At 47.6% G+C, this 26354-nt stretch overlaps 1 protein-coding gene across 1 annotated transcript in view; it reads right to left on the bottom strand.

The window, feature by feature from the left end:
- Nucleotides 1-26354, bottom strand: part of SAMHD1 (SAM and HD domain containing deoxynucleoside triphosphate triphosphohydrolase 1) — a 1157401-nt gene that overhangs the window by 97571 nt on the left and 1033476 nt on the right. The window contains exon 17 of the mRNA XM_069243902.1: nucleotides 21485-21622. Coding sequence (XP_069100003.1) covers nucleotides 21485-21622 — 138 coding nt within the window. The remainder of the gene's footprint in view (nucleotides 1-21484; nucleotides 21623-26354) is intronic.

Genomic DNA, 26354 nt, shown 5'->3' with positions numbered 1-26354 from the left:
AAACGAACTCCATTAATTTTTAAATATTTCACCTTTAAGTAGGTACAGCCTTTACTGTGCATCTCTGGACACATGTGTTTCTGGGTTAGTCCCTTCTTCAGCAGAGAACATATTTGCGGGGTGCTGGGAATGCTGCCATAAATCACCCGGTTTCAGTACCTCTTCCCTGGCCTGCTGGTGCCTGCTCCAGAGCTCGTCAGCCCAATAGCTCAAGGGAGCCTTTAAAGTCACAAACAGTTAGGAGCGCACCTGCCTGACATCCCAGCAATTAATCTGCCCCATTGCATCATGGTAGATGTAGTATCTTCAAAAAACGAACTCCATTAATTTTTAAATATTTCACCTTTAAGTAGGTACAGCCTTTACTGTGCATCTCTGGACACATGTGTTTCTGGGTTAGTCCCTTCTTCAGCAGAGAACATATTTGCGGGGTGCTGGGAATGCTGCCATAAATCACCCGGTTTCAGTACCTCTTCCCTGGCCTGCTGGTGCCTGCTCCAGAGCTCGTCAGCCCAATAGCTCAAGGGAGCCTTTAAAGTCACAAACAGTTAGGAGCGCACCTGCCTGACATCCCAGCAATTAATCTGCCCCATTGCATCATGGTAGATGTAGTATCTTCAAAAAACGAACTCCATTAATTTTTAAATATTTCACCTTTAAGTAGGTACAGCCTTTACTGTGCATCTCTGGACACATGTGTTTCTGGGTTAGTCCCTTCTTCAGCAGAGAACATATTTGCGGGGTGCTGGGAATGCTGCCATAAATCACCCGGTTTCAGTACCTCTTCCCTGGCCTGCTGGTGCCTGCTCCAGAGCTCGTCAGCCCAATAGCTCAAGGGAGCCTTTAAAGTCACAAACAGTTAGGAGCGCACCTGCCTGACATCCCAGCAATTAATCTGCCCCATTGCATCATGGTAGATGTAGTATCTTCAAAAAACGAACTCCATTAATTTTTAAATATTTCACCTTTAAGTAGGTACAGCCTTTACTGTGCATCTCTGGACACATGTGTTTCTGGGTTAGTCCCTTCTTCAGCAGAGAACATATTTGCGGGGTGCTGGGAATGCTGCCATAAATCACCCGGTTTCAGTACCTCTTCCCTGGCCTGCTGGTGCCTGCTCCAGAGCTCGTCAGCCCAATAGCTCAAGGGAGCCTTTAAAGTCACAAACAGTTAGGAGCGCACCTGCCTGACATCCCAGCAATTAATCTGCCCCATTGCATCATGGTAGATGTAGTATCTTCAAAAAACGAACTCCATTAATTTTTAAATATTTCACCTTTAAGTAGGTACAGCCTTTACTGTGCATCTCTGGACACATGTGTTTCTGGGTTAGTCCCTTCTTCAGCAGAGAACATATTTGCGGGGTGCTGGGAATGCTGCCATAAATCACCCGGTTTCAGTACCTCTTCCCTGGCCTGCTGGTGCCTGCTCCAGAGCTCGTCAGCCCAATAGCTCAAGGGAGCCTTTAAAGTCACAAACAGTTAGGAGCGCACCTGCCTGACATCCCAGCAATTAATCTGCCCCATTGCATCATGGTAGATGTAGTATCTTCAAAAAACGAACTCCATTAATTTTTAAATATTTCACCTTTAAGTAGGTACAGCCTTTACTGTGCATCTCTGGACACATGTGTTTCTGGGTTAGTCCCTTCTTCAGCAGAGAACATATTTGCGGGGTGCTGGGAATGCTGCCATAAATCACCCGGTTTCAGTACCTCTTCCCTGGCCTGCTGGTGCCTGCTCCAGAGCTCGTCAGCCCAATAGCTCAAGGGAGCCTTTAAAGTCACAAACAGTTAGGAGCGCACCTGCCTGACATCCCAGCAATTAATCTGCCCCATTGCATCATGGTAGATGTAGTATCTTCAAAAAACGAACTCCATTAATTTTTAAATATTTCACCTTTAAGTAGGTACAGCCTTTACTGTGCATCTCTGGACACATGTGTTTCTGGGTTAGTCCCTTCTTCAGCAGAGAACATATTTGCGGGGTGCTGGGAATGCTGCCATAAATCACCCGGTTTCAGTACCTCTTTCCTGGCATGCTGGTACTGAAACCGGGTGATTTATGGCAGCATTCCCAGCACCCCGCAAATATGTTCTCTGCTGAAGAAGGGACCTACTTAAAGGTGAAATATTTAAAAATTAATGGAGTTCGTTTTTTGAAGATACTACATCTACCATGATGCAATGGGGCAGATTAATTGCTGGGATGTCAGGCAGGTGCGCTCCTAACTGTTTGTGACTTTAAAGGCTCCCTTGAGCTACTGGGCTGACGAGCTCTGGAGCAGGCACCAGCATGCCAGGAAAGAGGTACTGAAACCGGGTGATTTATGGCAGCATTCCCAGCACCCCACAAATATGTTCTCTGCTGAAGAAGGGACTAACCCAGAAACACATGTGTCCAGAGATGCACAGTAAAGGCTGTACCTACTTAAAGGTGAAATATTTAAAAATTAATGGAGTTCGTTTTTTGAAGATACTACATCTACCATGATGCAATGGGGCAGATTAATTGCTGGGATGTCAGGCAGGTGCGCTCCTAACTGTTTGTGACTTTAAAGGCTCCCTTGAGCTACTGGGCTGACGAGCTCTGGAGCAGGCACCAGCATGCCAGGAAAGAGGTACTGAAACCGGGTGATTTATGGCAGCATTCCCAGCACCCCACAAATATGTTCTCTGCTGAAGAAGGGACTAACCCAGAAACACATGTGTCCAGAGATGCACAGTAAAGGCTGTACCTACTTAAAGGTGAAATATTTAAAAATTAATGGAGTTCGTTTTTTGAAGATACTACATCTACCATGATGCAATGGGGCAGATTAATTGCTGGGATGTCAGGCAGGTGCGCTCCTAACTGTTTGTGACTTTAAAGGCTCCCTTGAGCTACTGGGCTGACGAGCTCTGGAGCAGGCACCAGCATGCCAGGAAAGAGGTACTGAAACCGGGTGATTTATGGCAGCATTCCCAGCACCCCACAAATATGTTCTCTGCTGAAGAAGGGACTAACCCAGAAACACATGTGTCCAGAGATGCACAGTAAAGGCTGTACCTACTTAAAGGTGAAATATTTAAAAATTAATGGAGTTCGTTTTTTGAAGATACTACATCTACCATGATGCAATGGGGCAGATTAATTGCTGGGATGTCAGGCAGGTGCGCTCCTAACTGTTTGTGACTTTAAAGGCTCCCTTGAGCTACTGGGCTGACGAGCTCTGGAGCAGGCACCAGCATGCCAGGAAAGAGGTACTGAAACCGGGTGATTTATGGCAGCATTCCCAGCACCCCACAAATATGTTCTCTGCTGAAGAAGGGACTAACCCAGAAACACATGTGTCCAGAGATGCACAGTAAAGGCTGTACCTACTTAAAGGTGAAATATTTAAAAATTAATGGAGTTCGTTTTTTGAAGATACTACATCTACCATGATGCAATGGGGCAGATTAATTGCTGGGATGTCAGGCAGGTGCGCTCCTAACTGTTTGTGACTTTAAAGGCTCCCTTGAGCTACTGGGCTGACGAGCTCTGGAGCAGGCACCAGCATGCCAGGAAAGAGGTACTGAAACCGGGTGATTTATGGCAGCATTCCCAGCACCCCACAAATATGTTCTCTGCTGAAGAAGGGACTAACCCAGAAACACATGTGTCCAGAGATGCACAGTAAAGGCTGTACCTACTTAAAGGTGAAATATTTAAAAATTAATGGAGTTCGTTTTTTGAAGATACTACATCTACCATGATGCAATGGGGCAGATTAATTGCTGGGATGTCAGGCAGGTGCGCTCCTAACTGTTTGTGACTTTAAAGGCTCCCTTGAGCTACTGGGCTGACGAGCTCTGGAGCAGGCACCAGCATGCCAGGAAAGAGGTACTGAAACCGGGTGATTTATGGCAGCATTCCCAGCACCCCACAAATATGTTCTCTGCTGAAGAAGGGACTAACCCAGAAACACATGTGTCCAGAGATGCACAGTAAAGGCTGTACCTACTTAAAGGTGAAATATTTAAAAATTAATGGAGTTCGTTTTTTGAAGATACTACATCTACCATGATGCAATGGGGCAGATTAATTGCTGGGATGTCAGGCAGGTGCGCTCCTAACTGTTTGTGACTTTAAAGGCTCCCTTGAGCTACTGGGCTGACGAGCTCTGGAGCAGGCACCAGCATGCCAGGAAAGAGGTACTGAAACCGGGTGATTTATGGCAGCATTCCCAGCACCCCACAAATATGTTCTCTGCTGAAGAAGGGACTAACCCAGAAACACATGTGTCCAGAGATGCACAGTAAAGGCTGTACCTACTTAAAGGTGAAATATTTAAAAATTAATGGAGTTCGTTTTTTGAAGATACTACATCTACCATGATGCAATGGGGCAGATTAATTGCTGGGATGTCAGGCAGGTGCGCTCCTAACTGTTTGTGACTTTAAAGGCTCCCTTGAGCTACTGGGCTGACGAGCTCTGGAGCAGGCACCAGCATGCCAGGAAAGAGGTACTGAAACCGGGTGATTTATGGCAGCATTCCCAGCACCCCACAAATATGTTCTCTGCTGAAGAAGGGACTAACCCAGAAACACACGTGTCCAGAGATGCACAGTAAAGGCTGTACCTACTTAAAGGTGAAATATTTAAAAATTAATGGAGTTCGTTTTTTGAAGATACTACATCTACCATGATGCAATGGGGCAGATTAATTGCTGGGATGTCAGGCAGGTGCGCTCCTAACTGTTTGTGACTTTAAAGGCTCCCTTGAGCTACTGGGCTGACGAGCTCTGGAGCAGGCACCAGCATGCCAGGAAAGAGGTACTGAAACCGGGTGATTTATGGCAGCATTCCCAGCACCCCACAAATATGTTCTCTGCTGAAGAAGGGACTAACCCAGAAACACATGTGTCCAGAGATGCACAGTAAAGGCTGTACCTACTTAAAGGTGAAATATTTAAAAATTAATGGAGTTCGTTTTTTGAAGATACTACATCTACCATGATGCAATGGGGCAGATTAATTGCTGGGATGTCAGGCAGGTGCGCTCCTAACTGTTTGCGTCTGAGTGATGTGATAGCAACTAAGAAAGCTACCTTCCAAGAAAGGTATTGACGTGGACTTAAATGGAGTGGTTGAAAAGGTTGTCTGTTCTGTTGATATACAGCTATAGCTGCAAGGTGTAGGCAAATGGAAGTGTATGCTAGATTTGCTTTTTGTAAATAGAACAAACAAACAATTTATTGAACAGTAGCTTTAATCAGGTCAATATGTTTAGGTTGGCAGTAGCAAACAAAACATTTCCATTTTGATATTTAACAAGCTCTATTTGTGTGTCTACCAGCTTCTCTGAGAATGTCCATCCATTCTGCAGGCAATCCTCAGTAACCAAACTCAACCAGGAGCAATATCGCAAGGTTGAGTGACTTAGGGTCTGGATGTCTGATTTGTCCTTGATTTTGAGTGAGAAGGTCTGGTCTGTTGGGGAGTTAATTGTGGGGGGGCTACTGAGAGGTCTAGAAAGTGAACCAAGACTGATGCTCCCAAGTGGGAGCTACAAAGATCAGGGTGAGAGATGTTTGCCTGATCCTTCAAACCACAAATGGGATGAGAGAGAGAGATGGAAAAGCGGAAAACAAATATGTTCAATTCATCCATAGAGCAATGCCCTTGGATAGTGTGTGTGGATACCTTGAGGTGAAGCTTGGACAATTTGTGTTTTCTGCTGTGGCGAAAAACTTTATCTAAGGAGTTCCCCACTTTGCAGAGTATGGGTTGAAGGACTTGGGGCTCAAGTTCCCATTTGTAGACTTGCTGCACCATGCTGAGCAGGTCTGCAAAGTCGTTGTCCATCCCTGGGATATACTCTGCCACCAGATGAATGTGGTGGTGGAGGACCCACTTCCATATAGTCTGAGAAAGTTGCGACAATTGAGATGACCAGCCCTGCCCTATTTGAGCAGATTGTGCATGGCTATCTTGTTTTTTGGCCAGACTAAGAAACCTTGTGAGATAGGTGATGAAGGAAGGCTTTGAGGGCTAGAAACACTGCCTGTAGTTCTAGGTAATTGATAAGTGGAGATTGTTGATTGGGATTCCAAAGGTCCTGTAGTGTGAGGTGGTGAAGGTGAGCACTCAGCCTGTCAATGATGCATCTGTGTTCCGAATAACCTAAGCCACATGGTCTAGAAAAGACTGCCCCTTCAACAGATTGGTAGTGTTCCACCATTGCAGAAAAAGCTAAGTATGTCTATCTACAACACTAGATACACCAGGTGACCCTGTGACTGAGACCACTGACGAGAAAGACACTGCTGTTGGGGACACATGTGTAGTCTGGTATGGGGAACAATGGCATTGCAAGATGCCATAATTTCTAACAGTCTCATAATAGTCCTGACTGTGTAAGTATGATTCTCCTGAAAATGAGGGCGAAGAGACTGAAAACTCTGGATATGGGCAGAATTGGGGCATGCAAACCCCCAACTCCGCATTCAGGATAATTCCAAGATAAGGCTGTACCTGAAGAGGGTGAAGGTGGGATTTGGTGAATTTCAGAGGGAAACCTAGTGTTTGAAGGAGATTCACTGTCAACTGGGTGAGATGTTGGCACTGTTGTAAGGTACTGGTTTTGATGAGCCAGTCATTTAAATAGAACACATGGATGTTCCATCTTCGGCAATGTGCAGCAACTACTGCTAAACACTTTGTGAAGCCCCTGGGAGCAGTGGAGAGGGCAGGACCTTGAACTGGTAATGTTTTCCTGTAATGAAAAATGTTAGGTATTTTTGATGTGCTGGGTGGAATGGAATATGAAAGTAAGTGTCCTTTAGATCTAGAGCTGTCAAAGTCGCCTTTCTGTATAAGTGGGATAACATCCTGAAGGGTAACGATGTGAAAGTTTTCTGATAGAATGTAGTTGTTTAACGGTCTGAGTTTGAGCATTGGCCTGAGAGTACTGTTCTTTTTGGAAATCAGGAAGTGTAGGGAGTATACCCCTGTACCTTGGTGTTGTGATGGAACGGGCATTATGGCCCCTTTAAGAAGAAGGGATTGTACCACTTGTTGGATAAGGGTGAGGTGTTCCTCGGGTAGCCTGTGAGTTCAAGGAGGAATATTGGGAGCAGCGGTAATGAGCTGCACACAATAACCATGTTGGATAATGGAGAAGACCCATTGGCCCGTGGTGATAGTGACTCATTGCGAATGAAAATGTCAAAGCCTTTCCCTGACAGTTATTGAATGAGCAGAGGGCAGATGGAGGTAGTCCCTGCTTTGTAGTGGAAGGAGACCCATAGGCAGCAGAGCTCTTACCTCATCACTTATTGTTGGTACTTCTATGGGATTCCCTGTAGAAGCCCCTGAAATACATAGTTTGAGGCTGTCTGGAGTGTGATGTAGACCCCCTTATATGAGGTGGTTTTGAAGTAGCCTCAAAAACACTGGGGCCAATAAAAATGCCTCTCCGTGTGGGGGACTGTAGAGCACTCATAGCTTTTGCTGTGTCCATGTCTTTGTTGAGCTTTTCAAGGGTAGTGTCCACTTGAGGCCCAAAAAGATGATCCTTATTGAAGGGCATATTAAGAACCCTCGTGTTTAAAACATGAACAGCCCAGCCACGCGTGCCTTTGAAGAAGTACAATAGTGTTAATGTCACATGCAGCTGTGTCAGCAGCGACTATGGCACAGCGTATTGAGTTGTTTGAAACATTTTGCCCCGTGGCAAATATTTGTTGTCCTCTTTTTTGGTGCTCATCTGGTTATAACTCCTTTTCATCCAGTGAGCCCCATCATAACAGGCCAACAATACTTGTGAACTGGCGATACACCAATGATTGGCTGCCTGTGCATCAACACTTTTTCTAGCAGCATACATTTTTTTGCTCTTCTTCTCGGGAGGAGGAAAGTCTCTGGTGGCCTGGCTGTTAGCACGTTTTCATGCTGTGCAACAACTGAGTCTGGAGGGATCTGTAACCTAATATATATAGGGCAAGAGGGAGCAAGTTTGTACTTTACCCTAGAGCATACAGGCTCCTTACAATTTTCATCAGTGTGACGAAGCATGCCTGGGAGCATTGATAAGAACTGTATGTCACTATGTGGGGAAGTAAGGCTATGGAAAACGAAGGCCTGTATGATAGGGTCTCTATGTAATTGTACGTTATGGAAGATAGCTGCTCATGTCACTACTTGTTGGTATGAAGTAGTGTCCTCTGGTGATGAGGGGCATGTGAGGTAGCGGTTTGGATCATTATAGGAGATGAGATTATGATCATAAGTATCCCAAGAGTCTGAGTTGTGGGTGTCTCACCTAAACCCTCCCCAGGTGATAAAGGGGAAACTTGAGAAATATAGTCTTCCAGACTTGGAGAAGCAGGAAAATGAGGAGGGGAGGGAGTTGGAGGTAAAAAAGGAGGCAGAGGAGGAGTTGGAGAAAGAGGTGGCAGAGAAGGTCTACATGGTGGGCTAGTGGCATTGTCCTTGGAGTGTCCAAAGATTCCTGGAATGTAAGCTTCCTTTTTAAAGGTACAGGTGGTCTGGTCTTTCTGGTCCGATTTCGGCTCCAGGTGTTTCAGCACCGAAAATTTTAGTCGCACCGAAGTGGTGTCTGGAGGTGTTTGAGTCAGAGCCAAAACTCGGTTCACAACAGAAGGACCTAAGTCTAATGAAAAGGAGGTCGAAGACGATGGCTTGATCTTGGCAGTTATTTTCAGTGCTGAGCTTGAGGGTGGGGCAGTGAATTAGCAAAAGGCAAGAATGGGCCTTTTAAGAGATTTGTGGTGGGCTGGAGGGGCCACAATACTCACGGGTTTCGCTGAGGTGACCCTCAATGCCTGACTGAACATCAGAGTCTAAAGAGTCCTGGATAAAAAGGGCCTCCTGCTTGGGCTCCTCCTGTGCATGTTCCTCCCCAGAGATGTCCAGGGTGTCATCCGGAGTCTTGAGCAGAGTGCCATTTCCAATCGACGTGCTCCTCGGTCCAAAGGGTCTTCTTCGATCGGAAACATTTGCAGACTTCAAATTTGCCTTTTGGGGAGATCTGGGGAGAGGCAAAGATTAAAACCAGATGTTGGTTGCTGTGTGGAAATTTTCCGTGACATTTCGGACAGAAACGGAATGGAGTATGTTCCATCAGGTCTTCGTGTCCATTAGCGCTGCATGGAAGAAAGGCCCAAGTTGGGTGTAGACGCCCTGAAGGGCAGTCAGTTGGTGCACAGATCATCAATTCCAGATGAGTACTAAGGTGGGAAAAGTGCAAGCAAAAAACAGTACAGTCAAAAGAGGGTAAGATAGCAGAAAGATTTCGACCTCGACGGCAGAGAGAAAACAATCTAACAAAGGAGTTGATGCCCATGTGCATTATCACTGGGAGGAGAAGTCACTCGACCCTGTGACTCTGAACAGTTCTTCTAAAGAAAACAACTTGCACCACTCTGGACCCACCACCAAATGGCAGGAGTATGCAGAGCATGTGTATATGCAGCCACACATGCCATTGAACAAAACCTTTTTCTGTAGGGGAAACCACAGAAAAAGGCATATAGCAATGGAAAGAAAGAGGGGAGCGCTTGCTGGGTTCCACAACAAATATGTGTATGAGAAGCACTATCCTTTCTTGGCTTGGTGGTAGGAGCCAGAGGCTAAGTTGGAGCAGGGTGATGTTGTATTGGACATCTGAGTCTGCTTTCCACCAGATGATGTGGTAATGGTTCCAAGCTTCCTGCTATTTTGAGAAGTAATGCAGCCACTTAACTTCCCCAGCCCATTCCAAGATCCCAGATGGTATCCGCTGTGATGCAGGTGGTCAATGAGGATGCCTGGTTGACAGATCCTTCAGAATTTAACCTTAGTTTGTAGGCAATGGTAGGAACTGTCTGGCACAACCCTGTGGATTCCTGTGGGTGATACCCTCTGTGGCTATTCCCAAGGTGGAAGTGGAGAGAGCTAGGACTAGATCATGCAAAAGAAGTGAAAGGGACCCAATCAGATATTGAAGACCTGCTCATAATTTCCCACTCCGTGCACATGTCTGCTTGTCACTGTAGGTGAAAAGAGTGTGAAGGTGTTACATATAGGGTAAACTGTGCCCAAAATCTTGTGTTTCAATCTTCTCTGAGTTTAACAAAGATACGCTGTATTTACACTATGCCTCCAAAGGACAATAGACAAAAAGACACAATGAGACTTTCACATTCTACTGAGCTTCTTTATATGTTCTGAGGTAACCAGCAAGAATGAGGACCTTGTCCAGGCACCATGCGCATCAGGGTAATTCCATGTTCTTTGGTCTAGTGCACAAGATGAGGGCCATACCATCATCAATCAAGAGACAGATTTCTTAAATGGAAAAAGTTAGGACAAAAAGGACCCAAGTTGAGACGCTTGTACTGGACATGGTACATTAGAGTCAGAGTTTCGAAACCAAAGTGGGGTCAGAGTGATGCTTTTTTACCCTGCAAAAGATATCTGCCTACTGTTATCTCTGACTTCATCTAGAACTAGAGTGCCTATTTAAACTCAAGAAAAGTTACAGTTAAAGTGTAGGGTTCCACTTCGGTCTACAGTGATTAGCTCTCTTTTTTTAAAACAGGTATGGATAGTGCTGGAAACTGGGTTACTGGTTGAGGGGGAGGTGAAACCCTACTCAAGCAGCAACCGCAATTCTTGTCAGGGTGAAACACAAGCAAACCCCAAATTAACCTGTGCTTAACCTTCTGGTAGCTTGACAAACACAGTCAGGCTTTACTTACAGGCAATGTGTAAAGTTTTTATGCAGCACTTCAACCAGTAATAAAGTGAAATATCCCACAACTCAAGATACACAATTTTAGAGAGTTCAGGTAAGTAAAGCACCTAAAAGCTCAAAGCAGCACTCGCAGTTATCTTGTCATGCAAGACTGGGTAAAAGTCACAAGTTCAGACCGACAGTGATAAAGAATCCGCCGGTTTAGTTTCTCACTACTGTGAGTGTTGCTCCTCCTCACACAGGATTGTATTAAAATACCCTTCTATATGTCAAAGTGGTAACTTCTGATCCATAACGAGTTTCGTAGGCATGTTTGGTATGTTTGGAATGGTGAAAAATCATGCTGACTGGCATAGGTGGATTTTACGTTACTATTTTAGAAATGCCATTTTTAGAAAGTGGGAATTTCTCTGAGCTCATAACTCTGGTGTTTTGCAGCATGGCTCCAATCCACGTCTAAGGCAGGGTGACAGCTCCACCTTATGCATACTCACTAGGCAACAATCCATCTGGGAAGGTTAGGTGTGACAGGTTTACATCTTCATACTGATGGCCTTCCTGGGCTGGGAGAGGGGGAGGCGGGGTACACTTTACACCTGAACAGGCTTTTCCCTGCACTCACACAAAGGGCTCGTTTACCCCCCACTGATGTCTGGAGCCTGGGTACATGAGAAGGGGAATGCTTGGGACTGGTCATATCTGGCTGGAACCTTCTCCCACCTTCTAGTAGCTTGGCACTCTGAGTATAAGTAGAGGGGATGTAGCCCCCTGATTTTAGAGCTCTCTTTTGGCCTCAGAACAAATCTCTGGTGGAGGGACTGCTGCACTGCACAAGGGATTCATCTGGACCGATCCTCTGTTGTTGCCCTGCTGCCTGTTTTACTGGGTGGCCCAAAGGACTCACTGGAGGGCTTTTCTGTTTGTTGACTTGTTGCCAGCTGCACCCTGATTTTGACACAGCTGGGGGACTGCTAGGAGGAACTGCCATTATCTGAATGTATGGGCTGGCCTCCTGTTTACTCCCTGCTCTGCGCTCCCAAAGTGTTCTTCTGGAACTACTGACTGCCCCGGCACTGGCCATGGAATTCTGAGATTCGCCCTTGCATCCCTTGCACCGAGCACATGGTGTGCACTGGAATTCTCTTTCATTGACCATCTGTGGTGAACGCTGCATTGTTATCCACTCTCTCCCCAAGAAGGAAGCGCATAGGGACCACCTGTGCCTCTGTGTGGAGTGGGAGATCCTGTACTTGCCACCACTAAGGGCACAGTGAGCGCTGCAGATGTTCTGGCCCCGGGGAGAGCGCATTGTGCTCCCTCCAAAGGACGGGTACCTTCTCGCGCCCTGGTCGACTTCCCCTGTGAAAGATACCGCTGTGCTTCAGACCCGCCTGTATCTGGGACATGGGTCCAGTATGGTGACAATGACCGAGGGAAAAACAGCCCACAAACTCCAGTAATTTCTCCCCAGGATTGGAGCTGCATCAGGACAACCTGCTGCAGCCCCAGAGGAAGAGACCGTGACCCAGGGAGCCCGCCTGCTACATACAACATCCTCTCAGCTACTGATGGCGAGAGCCGGATTGTGCACGCACCAGCGCCTACCCCCTGTGAGTTGCTGTGTGCGTCAAACTATGCTGACGACCCTCAATATTCAGCCCCATATTGAAGTGGGAAGGGTTGCGTGCTGGATCCTTCTAGCAGAAATTAGTTTGGTTTTCCGGACTCACCAGTGCTGCACTGGAGACAGCCGGCGTGTCAACTACAAGGCTACTGTAATCCACATGAAGGAAGCACCCATCCCGTTCATTTCGCCCCAGGTGACTGTCCGGCAGGAGTGTGGTCACGAGCCCTAGATGCATCATGAGTGTGGGGCACTTTCTTTTTTTAACCTATCTGCAAGAAAACCTTCTGTTTTTCTCTCCACCACATAGTGAAGGGGCCCGACTGCCTATCTCCAACCAGGATCATCACACTTTCCAGGAACTTAGAAAGTTCCTTAGTCAGCGATCATCCTATGTGCAGTTACCATACTTCATGTGTTTTTCTGATCTAACTGTCATGACATGCACTGAGGTGACGATATATTTAGTTCTTGCCCTGAATTACCCAGGATAACGAGTATTATCTCAGCACTGGCGTAGTATGTGTAGTGTTTATGATTTATCTTGTTTTGGCCTATATGTTACATACAATATATGGAATATTTTTGTATAATACTGTGTGGAGATTATTTTCTGGTGTAATCTTTGTGTCACTAGTGTGAGTGTGCTGCGCAAACGCTTTACACATGACCCCTGGGGATAAGCCTGACTGCTGTGTGCCAAGCTACCAGGGATGAGCACAGGTTATCTATAGTGTGTAACTTACTCACCCTGACTAGAGTGGTGGGGTCTGCCTGGCTGAGGTGCATACCCTAGCCAAACAGAAATCCAATTTCTAACGCCTGGAATAAAGAGTGCAGGTATTGTCTTTCTTCTCAGCATGCAGGGAAGCGGGCAGCAGTCAGCAGAGTAGCAATCCTCTGGGCAGCAGAGCAACCAGCAACCCTTCTTCTGTAGTATACACAGGTCCAGAGGTGTACTAAAGAGTGGTGTGAGGGCCGCATTTTTACACCTGGTGCCTTCATTGAAGTAGAATTTTCTAGAGAATTCCCTTTGAAGTTATTGAAGTTTTCTGCCTCCGCTGCACTGGCTCCAAGGTGTCTGTCCGAACAATGCAGTGGTGACAAGTCTTCCTTGTGAAAGAAGGGCACAGCCTATTCAGCTGCAAATGGGGTTGTGCCCAGGCTCCACCCCATCCTGCCAGTTGATTGCCCATCTAGGCACAGCTAATCCCCCTGTTCTGTGGCTGTCTGGGAGGAATAAACAAATTCCATTTGCCAACTAAGCCCAGTCAAGGGACCGAGGCACAGGCTGCAGGCACCAAAGAATTAAGGCTGGAAAATGCCTACTTACTAAAAGTGGCATTTGTGAGGAAGGGCCTCTTTTTGCATGGCTAGCACCCTACCTTTTGCCTGGAAAGTTATGCGGGTTCAACCTTTAATTGGGCTGGGCCCCTGATAAACAGGCTCCCAGGGTGAGACCACTTCCCCCAAAACTGTGCTAAGTATTGGCACTTCAGCCACCCTTTGACGTCCCTAGTAGGTGGTACCCCTGGTACATAGGGCATGGGTACTGAAGAGGTTCTCCTCAGCGCAGCAGCACCCATTGTGCCACTCTGAGGAGCCCCACACCAGCCTAATGCAGAATGCCATTGCAATTGCACGACCGTGTGTATTTAAAAGTTGTAAACTCCACATAGTACTCACCAAGAGTGCTATGTCCACTAACACTGTGTGCACTATAGGTACATCACCCCTCTGACAGGCCTTACAGCCCTAAGGCAAGGTGCCATAATGTATGTGAGGGCATATGTTTGCATGAGAACATTTGCCCCTACTGTGTCTTTACAAAACCTTAAGACATAACAAGTGTACGGGGAAACCATAGCAATATGATGGCCTCTCTGAGGGACCACTGGATTGCTGGGTATAAAATAACTCAGAATAATAAACCCACACTGATGCCAATGTTGGATTTATTATAGCATGTACCCAGAGGGCACCTCAGAGGTGCCCCGTGCACAACCCTAACAGCTCTGTCATGGTTGCTGACTGTGTTTTTTTACCAGCCTGCCACCACCAGACACAATTCTGGATTCCTTGGTGTGAGAGCCCCTGTTCTCAGGAACCAGAACACAAAGCCTTTCCTCGGTGGACGTGTTACACCTCCTCCCCCAGTCGGTCAGCTTCAAAGACTCTACCTTCTTTGAAATCTGACCTCTGCTGGCCGCCCAACATTTTTCCCCCACTTTGAGCAGGGAAACCAGTGGGAAAACTTAGTCAGAGCAGGAGGAGTGGCCCCTCCCAGCCTGTACTACCCTAGGTGTGGCAGGCGAAGTGACCACTCAATTTCATTTTCCTCCATCTTGGATGGTGAGAAAATAGCCTATCAGGGTTAGGGATATGACCTCTTCCCACAGGAAGTGGTCACATAGTGTGTGTAGCTACCCTTAGGTAAGTGGCCCAATGGCCACTAACAGGTACTTCTCAACACCCACTAAAGGTATTTAGTGGGCATTCTTAGACTTGCAGTTCAGATTAGACGGAAGCAAGAAGGCCAGCAACAAGGAAGACTCAAGGCTCGAGAAAAGAAGTCCTGCTGAAAAAAGAAAAAGAAGCCAAACTCTGCCTGCTGCACCTAGGACTCGACAATCGCCATTGAGGTTTCGAATTGACATCGGATGGACTGTAAGAAACTCCAGAGCACCTCCAACCTTCCAAAAATTGCCAAGAATCTCCCTCCAGAGTGAAGGTGTCACTCCTTGCACCCAGCAGGCAAGAACCAGTGAAGTCCAAATAACTGACTGGCCACTGATCAACGAACCGGACAAGCAGCCTGACCAAATTTCACCCGACAGACCAGGAGGACAAACCCTACGAGTGTGCCATGTTTGATGGCACTGTGACCACCAGTGGCTGAGACGTGCCGTAGCCCGGTGTACTGGAACCCCAATGTCGGACATTTAGAAGAAAAGTCTACTCCGGACTCTCCGAGGACCAGAAGCAAGCTCCAGTCGAGGGACTTCAGGACACCCAAGAACTACCCCCCAAAGTGGCCCTGCTGACCTGCAACCCATCCTCAATTTGATCTGCACCTGGCTCCAAGGACCCTAGGACACACAACCCTTGACTGATCTACCTGCACTCCCTGTACCAGTAAAACAGCTGTGAACCCCTTGCGACCTCTACACTCCAAGGGGACCTATCCAACTTAATTTTAAGTCCACCTGTGCAGTGTGTTTCCAAGTGGTCCCCTTCTCCTTCCTGCACCAGTTCTAAGACTTTCAGCTACTGCTCCCACATGAACCGGGAACGGCCCAAACTTCTCTAGCTGGCCCACAGGACGCTCGATGACCTCGACCTAAAAATAGAAGGTGACACTTATGAGAGAATTGCCTGATTTTATGTGTATTTTTAAAGTTTTTCCCATTGATTCCAATGGTGCGTAATTACGCACAAAAATACTATTTTTGTTCAAAATTGAAAAATCCTAACTTAATTAGTACTTACTTGATTGATTTTGATATTCTTAGTCTTAAAAGTTGTATACAAATCTGAAGTATTTTTGTAAATTACTCTCCAATTATTCCTTTGAGTGTGTCCACATTTATTGATACTGTGAGTACAACAAATGCTTAGCACATCGCCAAGATCAGTCTCACTGCTCAAACAAACTATCACTAAAAATGCAGTAGGTGGTCTTCTTAACACCTCTGGACACCGAGGTGGGGTTGTTTGGAGTCTCTGCACAGTGCACATCATTTTTGTACACTATATAGAGAGTTTGTCTCCTACAGCATTTTCAAACTTGCAACTTAAAATCCAACTTTACCATTAAAGACTATTTTTAACCACAATTTCTCAGACACGAAACATTAAAAATTTACCTATTACCAATCAGATGTTAGCACTTATAAAATGTATTATGGCAAACCAATGTTATCCTATGAGAGGGGTAGGCCTCACAGTAGTTAAAACATGAATTCAGGAGTTTTTCACTACCAGGGCACGTAAAATGTAAAAGTACACATCCTTTATATACCCTGCACCGTGCACTATGGGCTTCCAAGGGCCTACCTTAGGGATGTGTGCTGCTCTGCCTTGAACTAAGAGGAAACAATGACAAAGAATGCAGCACTCTTAGTCTTAGTAATGAACTTATCAAGGCGCTTCCCAGATATCAAATAAAAGCACACAAAAATGTGAACATGAGCATTTTACTTGAATGTAGTAAACACGTGTAAATGCCAAAATACTCACAGCAGTTAAACAATGACAGACAGAAAATGTGCAATGCATCAACAATGAATATATGCAGTGAGTATATAAAGCTAACTAATTAAGAATTAAAGTGCATCACCATGGGGGTTGAATTCTTCCTCCTTGCTAACATCAAGTGGAGGAACCCTGAACGGCTTAGGCAGGAGGTCTTCCCCTTGAGGTTGAGCTTGAGTTTAGTGGGCAGAAAAATGTTGGACATTTAAATACTAGGTGACTCTTCGAGCCATTACTCTCTGGAAGCGTCCCACTTCGTCTTTTTAATCTCACGAGCAATCACCACCAATAAAGGTGAGCTATCACACAGGTGATTGATTAGGTGTTTTTAGTCTGTCTTTAGCACAATTGGATCCCATCACTATCCAGATAATCTTTATCTCTGCACACCCTCCAAGTTCCTTTAACTACGAGGTTGAGTCCGTCCAGGTGGTATTATCCTACCTGGATGGGTCCCCTAGGGCGGAAGCCAGCGATGAAAGTCTAGGGGGTCCAGTCGGCCCCACTCAGCCCGTGCCTACCCCACAAGTTAGGGGCAGCACAAGCAGCTGACAAAGGTGGTAAAGGATGCAAAGGTGTCACTGTAGGAGGCTGGACTGGTTTGTAGTGAGTACCAAGGGGTACTTGCACCTTGCACCAGGCCCAGTTATCCCTTATTAGTGTATAGGGTGTCTAGCAGCTTAGGCTGATAGATAATGGTAGCTTAGCAGAGCAGCTTAGGCTGAACTAGGAGACGTGTGAAGCTACTACAGTACCACTTAGTGTCATATGCACAATATCATAAGAAAACACAATACACAGTTATACTAAAAATAAAGGTACTTTATTTTTATGACAATATGCCAAAGTATCTTAGAGTGTACCCTCAGTGAGAGGATAGGAAATATACACAAGATATATATACACAATAGCAAAAATATGCAGTATAGTCTTAGAAAACAGTGCAAACAATGTATAGTTACAATAGGATGCAATGGGGAAACATAGGGATAGGGGCAACACAAACCATATACTCCAAAAGTGGAATGTGAACCACGAATGGACCCCAAACCTATGTGACCTTGTGGAGGGTCGCTGGAACTATTAGAAAATAGTGAGAGTTAGCAAAATAACCCTCCCCAAGACCCTGAAAAGTGAGTGCAAAGTGCACTAAAGTTCCCCTAAGGACAAACTAGTCGTGTTAGAGGGAATATGCAAGGAAAACACAAATCAGCAATGCAACAACGATGGATTCCTGACTGAGGGTACCTGTGGAACAAGGGGACCAAGTCCAAAAGTCACAAGCAGCTCGGAGATGGGCAGATGCCCAAGAAATGCCAGCGGTTGGTGCAAAGAAGCTCTTACTAGGCTGAAGAACTGTGAATACTGCAGGAACGACAAGGGCTAGAGACTTCCCCTTTGGAGGATGGATCCCCCACGCCTTGGAGAGTCGTGCAGAAGTGTTTTCCCGCCGGATGGACGCCAACAAGCCTTGCTACACGCAAATCGTGCGTTTGGCGTTTTTGGACGCTGCTGGGGCCCAGGAGGGACCAGGAGGTCGCAAATTGGACCTGCAGAGAGAGGGGACGTCGAGCAAGACAAAGAGCCCTCGTTGAAGCAGGTAGCACACGGAGAAATGCCAGAAACAGGCACTACGAGGATGCGTGAAACGGTGCTCGCCGAAGTTGCACAAAGGAGTCCCACGTCGCCGGAGACCAACTTAGAAAGTCGTGCAATGCAGGTTAGAGTGCCGTGGACCCAGGCTTGGCTGTGCACAAAGGATTTCCGCCGGAAGTGCACAGGGGCCGGAGTAGCTGCAAAGTCGCGGTTCCCAGCAATGCAGCCCAGCGAGGTGAGGCAAGGACTTACCTCCACCAAACTTGGGCTGAAGAGTCACTGGACTGTGGGGGTCACTTGGACGGTGTCGCTGGATTCGAGGGACCTCGCTCGTCGTGCTGAGAGGAGACCCAAGGGACCGGTAATGCAGCTTTTTGGTGCCTGCGGTTGCAGGGGGAAGATTCCGTCGACCCACGGGAGATTTCTTCGGAGCTTCTGGTGCAGAGAGGAGGCAGACTACCCCCACAGCATGCACAAGCAGGAAAACAGTTGAGAAGGCGGCAGGATCAGCGTTACAGAGTTGCAGTAGTCGTCTTTGCTACTATGTTGCAGGTTTGCAGGCTTCCAGCGCGGTCAGCGGTCGATTCCTTATCAGAAGGTGAAGAGGGAGATGCAGAGGAACTCGGCTGAGCTCATGCATTCGTTATCTAAAGTTTCCCCAGAGACAGAGACCCTAAATAGCCAGAAAAGAGGGTTTGGCTACCTAGGAGAGAGGAAAGGCTACTAACACCTGAAGGAGCCTATCAGCAGGAGTCTCTGACGTCACCTGGTGGCACTGGCCACTCAGAGCAGTCCAGTGTGCCAGCAGCACCTCTGTTTCCAAGATGGCAGAGGTCTGGAGCACACTGGAGGAGCTCTGGACACCTCCCAGGGGAGGTGCAGGTCAGGGGAGTGGTCACTCCCCTTTCCTTTGTCCAGTTTCGCGCCAGAGCAGGGGCTAAGGGGTCCCTGAACCGGTGTAGACTGGCTTATGCAGAATTGGGCACATCTGTGCCCAACAAAGCATTTCCAGAGGCTGGGGGAGGCTACTCCTCCCCTGCCTTCACACCATTTTCCAAAGGGAGAGGGTGTCACACCCTCTCTCAGAGGAAGTTCTTTGTTCTGCCATCCTGGGCCAGGCCTGGCTGGACCCCAGGAGGGCAGCTGCCTGTCTGAGGGGTTGGCAGCAGCAGCAGCTGCAGTGAAACCCCAGGAAGGGCAGTTTGGCAGTACCAGGGTCTGTGCTACAGACCACTGGGATCATGGGATTGTGCCAACTATGCCAGGATGGTATAGAGGGGGCAATTCCATGATCATAGACATGTTACATGGCCATATTCGGAGTTACCATGGTGAAGCTACATATAGGTAGTGACCTATATGTAGTGCACGCGTGTAATGGTGTCCCCGCACTCACAAAGTTCAGGGAATTGGCTCTGAACAATGTGGGGGCACCTTGGCTAGTGCCAGGGTGCCCTCACACTAAGTAACTTTGCACCTAACCTTTACCAGGTAAAGGTTAGACATATAGGTGACTTATAAGTTACTTAAGTGCAGTGTAAAATGGCTGTGAAATAACGTGGACGTTATTTCACTCAGGCTGCAGTGGCAGGCCTGTGTAAGAATTGTCAGAGCTCCCTATGGGTGGCAAAAGAAATGCTGCAGCCCATAGGGATCTCCTGGAACCCCAATACCCTGGGTACCTCAGTACCATATACTAGGGAATTATAAGGGTGTTCCAGTAAGCCAATGTAAATTGGTAAAATTGGTCACTAGCCTGTTAGTGACAATTTGAAAGTAATGAGAGAGCATAACCACTGAGGTTCTGGTTAGCAGAGCCTCAGTGAGACAGTTAGGCACCACACAGGGAACATACACATGCACACCTATGAGCACTGGGGCCCTGTGTGACAGGGTCCCAGTGACACATACATATAGGCCACAAACCTATGAGCACTGGGGTCCTGACCAGCAGGATCCCAGTGACACATAACAAACATACTGAAAACATAGTGTTTTCACTATGAGCACTGAGGCCTGGCTATCAGGATCCCAGTGAGACAGTGAAAACAGTGACAAACACCCTGACATACACTCACAAACAGGCCAAAAGTGGGGGTAACAAGGCTAGAAAGAGGCTACCTTCTCACAGTCACTGCAAGCCCAGAACACAAGGGTTAACTTCTGCAGGTCCAAGCAGTCAAGCAAGAAAAAACAGCAATGCTCAGGGAACAGGCAACCTGCCAATGCCCCCCCACCACCCCTCCAAGAGAAGTCTAAAAGCTCCAACCACTGGGCCATCACACGCCATGACATAGGGCTAGGCGCATGATCCGCTAGGCCCAAGTTCACCCCTCTCACCACTGTGCTGGGTGTGTGCCGGATCTCTCCAGAAGCACTCAATCGCCGAGTGCTGTGAAGGTCCGGCGGCAACCAACCTACAGGTGGCACCGTCCAGGCCCCAGCACAGGTCAAAGCCTTTTTTGGGGGGGTGATGGGCAGGGTGGAAATGGTGGGCTATGGATGAATCAATGCGGCTGACCTATGTACTGTGTCTCAACGCCGCTGTACCCAGCTAACCCTGAGACATGCTAACACCTGTCCAACCAGACGAGCAGGCCATGGGGCTCCAGGTTGGAGCTCCAGGATACCAGCTGCAGCCACAAGGCAGAGCGGAAACAGACCAATAGCCAGCCAAGCCACACCCTTCCTTCCATTCATTCTGAGTTGCAGTGGAATGGAGGCCTGAGTTTCTAGGCCAAATGTCTCCACCTGGAGATTGCTCAACTTTTATCACTGAGCAGTTTTACTATTTTGGGTTGCAATATATTCTATTGTTTCTTGAGCTATCTTCAACGTAATTTTAAAAACACTGGACTGACTAGAGAACCTGATCCTACATTCTACCAACAGCTTCGAGAAAGAAGAACCAAATTAGAACAATTAGTGCTCAGCAGGAAAGGGAAAAAGTAAGGGCATATCCAGACACGTTGGTCCTTAGGGCCCACGATCTTTTAAAGTAAATTGTTTGCAACTTTCTTTATCAGCTTTTCCTGGTCTTCCCTCGCTAGGTGTGAAGGAAAGACAGCAGAAAAACATAACACAAAATATAAAATCTAATTTAGGAAGGAGATTTTAAAGTTGATGCTGACTGGCATGTTTGGGTTGAATCATATCTGGGAAAGAGGTGGGCATTTGAAGTTCAAAGCTGTGTCTCGGGGTTCACATGCGTTTATCACTTGACACGATGTTTAATAATGCAATTTTTATTTTGCTCCCCCAACTTGAAGACTTTCTAGGTTGACTTACCTGTGGTTTAGTGAAGTCTCTATTCATACACCACTGAACAAAGTACCTCTTTGCAGCATTGAGGCTTGGCTCATCACTTTTCTTGCAGTAAACCCGAATAAGTTGCTCAGCAAATCTTTCTGGCAATAGCTGTGAAACCTGTGGAAAAGAAACAGAATTATTAATTTTTGTTCAGAAATAAACGTTACATCTACTTGACAAACAAACTTAATTGCGAGGAACAGTTGCCCAAACGTTCTTGTTTACGACTTGAAGACCATCAAAAAAATGGCTTCCATCAATACAGTAACTCCCGCAGAAGGATATACTTCATAACATAATGAGCAAGTTACTTACCTTAAGTAACATCTATCTGGAAGAAACTATATGTAGCTGCAGATTCCTCATCTTAGAATTATCCCCAGGTGTCAGCCTGGGTCTGGAAATTCTTTCCTGAGCAGTACACCTGCGCACCAGTAGGTGGTGTCATTTGTCTCAATGTGGCATCACCAGCCCCAGAAGTGACGTGCTGTGCCTATAAAGGGGCCACCCCAGTGCGCAGAAGTCTGTTTTTTCTCACCTTTCCGTGCCAGAAGCGCAGAGCCATTAAGAATGCTGACCATGAGGGTGGACAACAACAGCCCAGAAAGGGAACAGCCCTGTTTCTACAAATCCATTCACACAGTGGGGAGGGAGGATAGGTGGGTTGGTAAGGAAACTACTCGGGTATAATGAAAGGGGATGGTGGATACAAATGCTTCAAATCTTTAGAGAACCTATTTACAATAGCGATTTTGAAAAGGGATGGTTGGTCAGGCAACTGCAAAAATAGAAGAAAGATAGCCTTTGAGAGTGCTCAGAGCAGAGCCCTGCTGGGCAAGAGAAAGGATGGAAAGGAAAATCTGAGAAAGGTGGGCAGAACGGGGATCCAATTGTCTTTCTCTGCATCAGGACACAAATTTTCCCCAATAGCAGGCGCATACCGTTTTGGTGGAGGGATGCCTGGGTGCCGAGATAAGGTTGGCAGGTTAGAAGCTGTCAGTTGCCACCGCTCTATCCCTACACAAGAAAGCGAAGTGTTCATAGGTTCAGGTTGAGGACAGTCCCTTGCTGCTGCGTCAGAACATCCTCCCAAAGGGTCACTCTGATTGGAGGATTGAGGGCCATGCTCAACAGCTCTGATTGCCAAACTCTCTGCGGCCAGGTCGGAGCCACAAGGGTGCCTTGTGCCCGTGCATTCCAGATCTTCTTGAGAACTCTGAGCAGGAGTGGTATGGGCAGAAAGGTATAAGGGAGGCCTGAGATCCACTTGAGATAAAAAGTGTATCTGAGCGAGAGCCACCTTGAAAACTCCAGTGCGCAGAAGTGCTGACGGTACAGTTTCTTGGCGGTGGCAAACAGATCTAACCAAGGTTCTTCAAACTGCTGAAAGAGACCGTGCACCACCCTCTGGATAGAAATGCCATTCATCATCAAAGAGGCATAGATGGCTTAGTTTGTCTGCTCTGTCATTCAGAGAGCCCGCAAGATGTTGAACCACCAGAGATTTGCCATTTCATTCCAGCCATGTCTACAGACACAGGCCTCTTGACAATGGGTCCCTGACCCCATCCCACCTTGTTTGTTGCAATACCATATGGCAGTGGTGTTGTCCGTGATCACCTGCACTAACCTTCCCTTAATGGATGGTAGAAAGGCTTTCACTGCCAGTTGGGGTGGTCAGAGCTCCAACAGGTTGATGTTGAATCCAGATTCCAGCAGAGATCAGAGTCTTCTGATCGCCACCTCTCCATGATGGCCGCCCATCACAGGAGTGGGGCATCTGTCACTACTGTCACATCTGGATGCAGAAGGGGTCTACCTTTAACCCACTCACAGTTCGCTAGCCACCACTGCAGATCTTGTGCAGTTCCTTTCGAGATCTGAACCATGTCAGAGAGATTCCCCTGATGCTGTGCCCACTGGAACTTCAGGCCCCACTGCAGAGCCTGCATATGCCAGCAGGGATGAATGATATGCAGGATGAAGAAGGCCATGAGGCCCAGTAGCCTCAGAGTCAGTCTCATCGAAACTCAGGATAGAGACTGACACATCAGTATCATGGACTGAATATCCTGGACTCGCTGTTTCGGAGGATAAGGCTGAAACCTTACTGTGTCCAGAATAGCTCCTATGAAAGGAAGCGTCTGAGAGGGAGTCAAGTGTAATTTCCGCATGTTGAAAGTAAATCCCAGGGAATGAGGGAGGTCTGCTGTGGTCTGGAGGTGGGAGACGACAGCCTGGGGAGAGATTACCTTCAATACCCAGTTGTCGAGATAGGGGAAAACTGGCACCCCTGATCTCTGCAGATTAGCTGCAACCACCATCATCATGTACCTTGGTGAACACCTGAGGGGCACTGGTAAGGCGAAAGGAAAGCAAAGCAAACTGAAAGTGCTCATGGCCCATCATGAACCACAGGTAACCCATGTCGGCAGGCAGGATCGGAAATGAAAGTATGCGTCCTGCAAGCCAACCCTACCATTCAGTCAGTCACCCAGGTGGTGAGCAGACAGGACTTTAGCTAGCATGAGCATCTTGAACTTCTCCTTCCTGAGGAAGAAATCGAGAGGGTGGAGGACTAGGACAGGACGAAGGACTCCCTCCTGTTTGGGCACCAGAAAGTAGAGGGAATAGCAACCACAACCTACTTCTGGCATCAGCACCCTCTCTATCGCTCTCTTGGTCAAGAGAGCCCTCATTTTCTGGAATAGAGGGTATGGGTGATCCTCTGACAACCTTTTGCAAGTCGGTGGCATGGGGGAGGGGGAGCTACAAAAGGGAGGGACTACCTTGTTATAGACTGCCAGCAGGGTAGCTGATGTTGAATCCTGCAGCCAACTGGGTGCCCATGATGGTAAAAGGGCAGATTATGAGGGTTTGGAGGCTGCTTCTGCTGGGGAGGGGAGGAAAGGGGGGTGGTGGTGGGGGGGTGGACTGACCCAACTACTGGATGCCCGACCCACAGAGTCTGTGGGTACTGCATCCTTGGCCATGCAGAGGCTGTGGAGCGTGCATGGTGTGGTGGCTGGGCGGATATAGATGCAGCTAGAAGCCCCTTCCGTGGCCAGGAAAGGAGGGTTGGGCATGGCAAGTGTATGGGGCTGGCTCGGTATATGGTGTACATATATAGGTGAGGCACCCTATACTGAGTCCAACAACCCTTAGTGATAGTGTAGGAGGCTCTAGATAACCAGAGCTCTCAAAGGTAGCTGTGGAGAGCAGCTAAGGCTTATCCAGAAGGCTGCAAATACCACTTAGGGCAGTCAGTGATGTACCCACAGGAAAGAACCACACCAGTGTTAGATTTTTTTTTTTATTATTTATTATAACACAAACACTAAACTAACTTTGGTGTATCGCCTAACCGGAGAAATGAACATACAAAAATGTACTTAGAAGCAGGTAAGTAAAAGAACAAAATAAAATGGGCCTCTGGGGGGGGGGGGGGGGGTGGTGTTGGAAGGGTGGGGAACGATATAGTAAAAAAATGGAATGCGAAAATCACTACCAAGCCAAACTACCACCCAAAGACCCTTAGGATTGGGGAAGTACTAACACACCAAAGGTAAGTAGACAGAATTCCCCAGGCACCTGTGTGCAGAGTTGTAACCCCGGGAGAGTGTCCGTAGGATAACATGGGAAGTCACCGTTGGAGTTTTCAAGTTTTAAGACCCTCTCCACAGGACCCTGAGGAAACCCGTTGGGACAAGGAGGGTTCAAGAGTGCCCCCACCTGTGGATGCCCAGAGAAGTGGAGTGCCTACACTGGGGAGCACATGTGCATAGGGGTGAAATTGTGTCTGAACTTACCGTTTGAGTCAATGGGGGGACATCAGGTGTCCAGTTGCGATCCGTAGGCCAGGTCAGAGGAACCCAAGCATGGATTCTGGAACCACCCAGGCGGTGTAGGGGGCAAATGCTTTCCTGTAGGACGGTGGTCGAAAAAGTACAGCTGTGGAGTCCAGACGAAGCAGGAAGATTCTAGGAGTCTCCCACAAGCTGTCTCCCACCAGTCGTCGAATTGCAGAGGGGTCACTGGTCAGCAGGACGACCAACAAGACATGGCAAATGCAAAAAAGCGTTGCATGGAGCGTTGCAGAATTTTGGAGACCAGCAAGGTCCAGGAGACGCTACATTTGCAGTTAAGTCAGAGCCAGTCCTCAGCAAACAGGACTGCCAGCAGGAATCAATGGAGCCCCCACAGCAGGACCCTCCGGGCAGCCACAGGGAGTCAAAGGGAGGCCTCAGCAGCACAGCAAAGAGGGAAGCCCACATAGCAGGAGATGTAGGGAGGACATGGTTCTTGGAGCTGTGTAGTGCTGGAGGCTAGGGCTTCTTGGAGCTAGGAGGTCTCCAGACCGGAGAGCAAACAAGCCTTTACAACAACAAAGAGACGTGGTGCACAAGCAGATCTAACGAGGACCACAGACTTCTCAGTTGCAAAGAAGACAGGATCAGACTTCTGGAGAGCCACAGAACCACCACTTGTGTTGTAGAGCCTTGAAAGGTCCTTGGGCCAGCAGGATCCACAAACTGGTAGTTGAGGTGCCTGCGGATGCAGGGGAGTGACTCCGTCACTCCAAGGGAGATTCCTTCTTGCTTTCCTAAGTGCAGGCAGAGCCTTGTGACCCTGGAAGATGCACAGTCATGAGATTGCCTAAGTCATCCAGAACTTGGAAACAAAGTTGCAGTGGGGGCCCTCCTACTTGTTCTTAGCTCCAGCAAAGACCAGCAGCGGTTCCAGTGGCCAAGTTGCAGAAGTGTCTTGCAGATGGATCTTGAAGTCTTGCAGACAAGTCTAGGGTTCTACCCTCAGGGGAGCCCTTAAGTAACCCAGGAAGGGGGTTGGA

The sequence above is a fragment of the Pleurodeles waltl genome, chromosome 7, assembly GCF_031143425.1.
Source record: "Pleurodeles waltl isolate 20211129_DDA chromosome 7, aPleWal1.hap1.20221129, whole genome shotgun sequence".
NCBI lineage: Eukaryota > Metazoa > Chordata > Amphibia > Caudata > Salamandridae > Pleurodeles > Pleurodeles waltl.
Note: the sequence above shows the minus strand (reverse complement) of the source record. Positions and strands in the feature narration are given on the sequence as shown.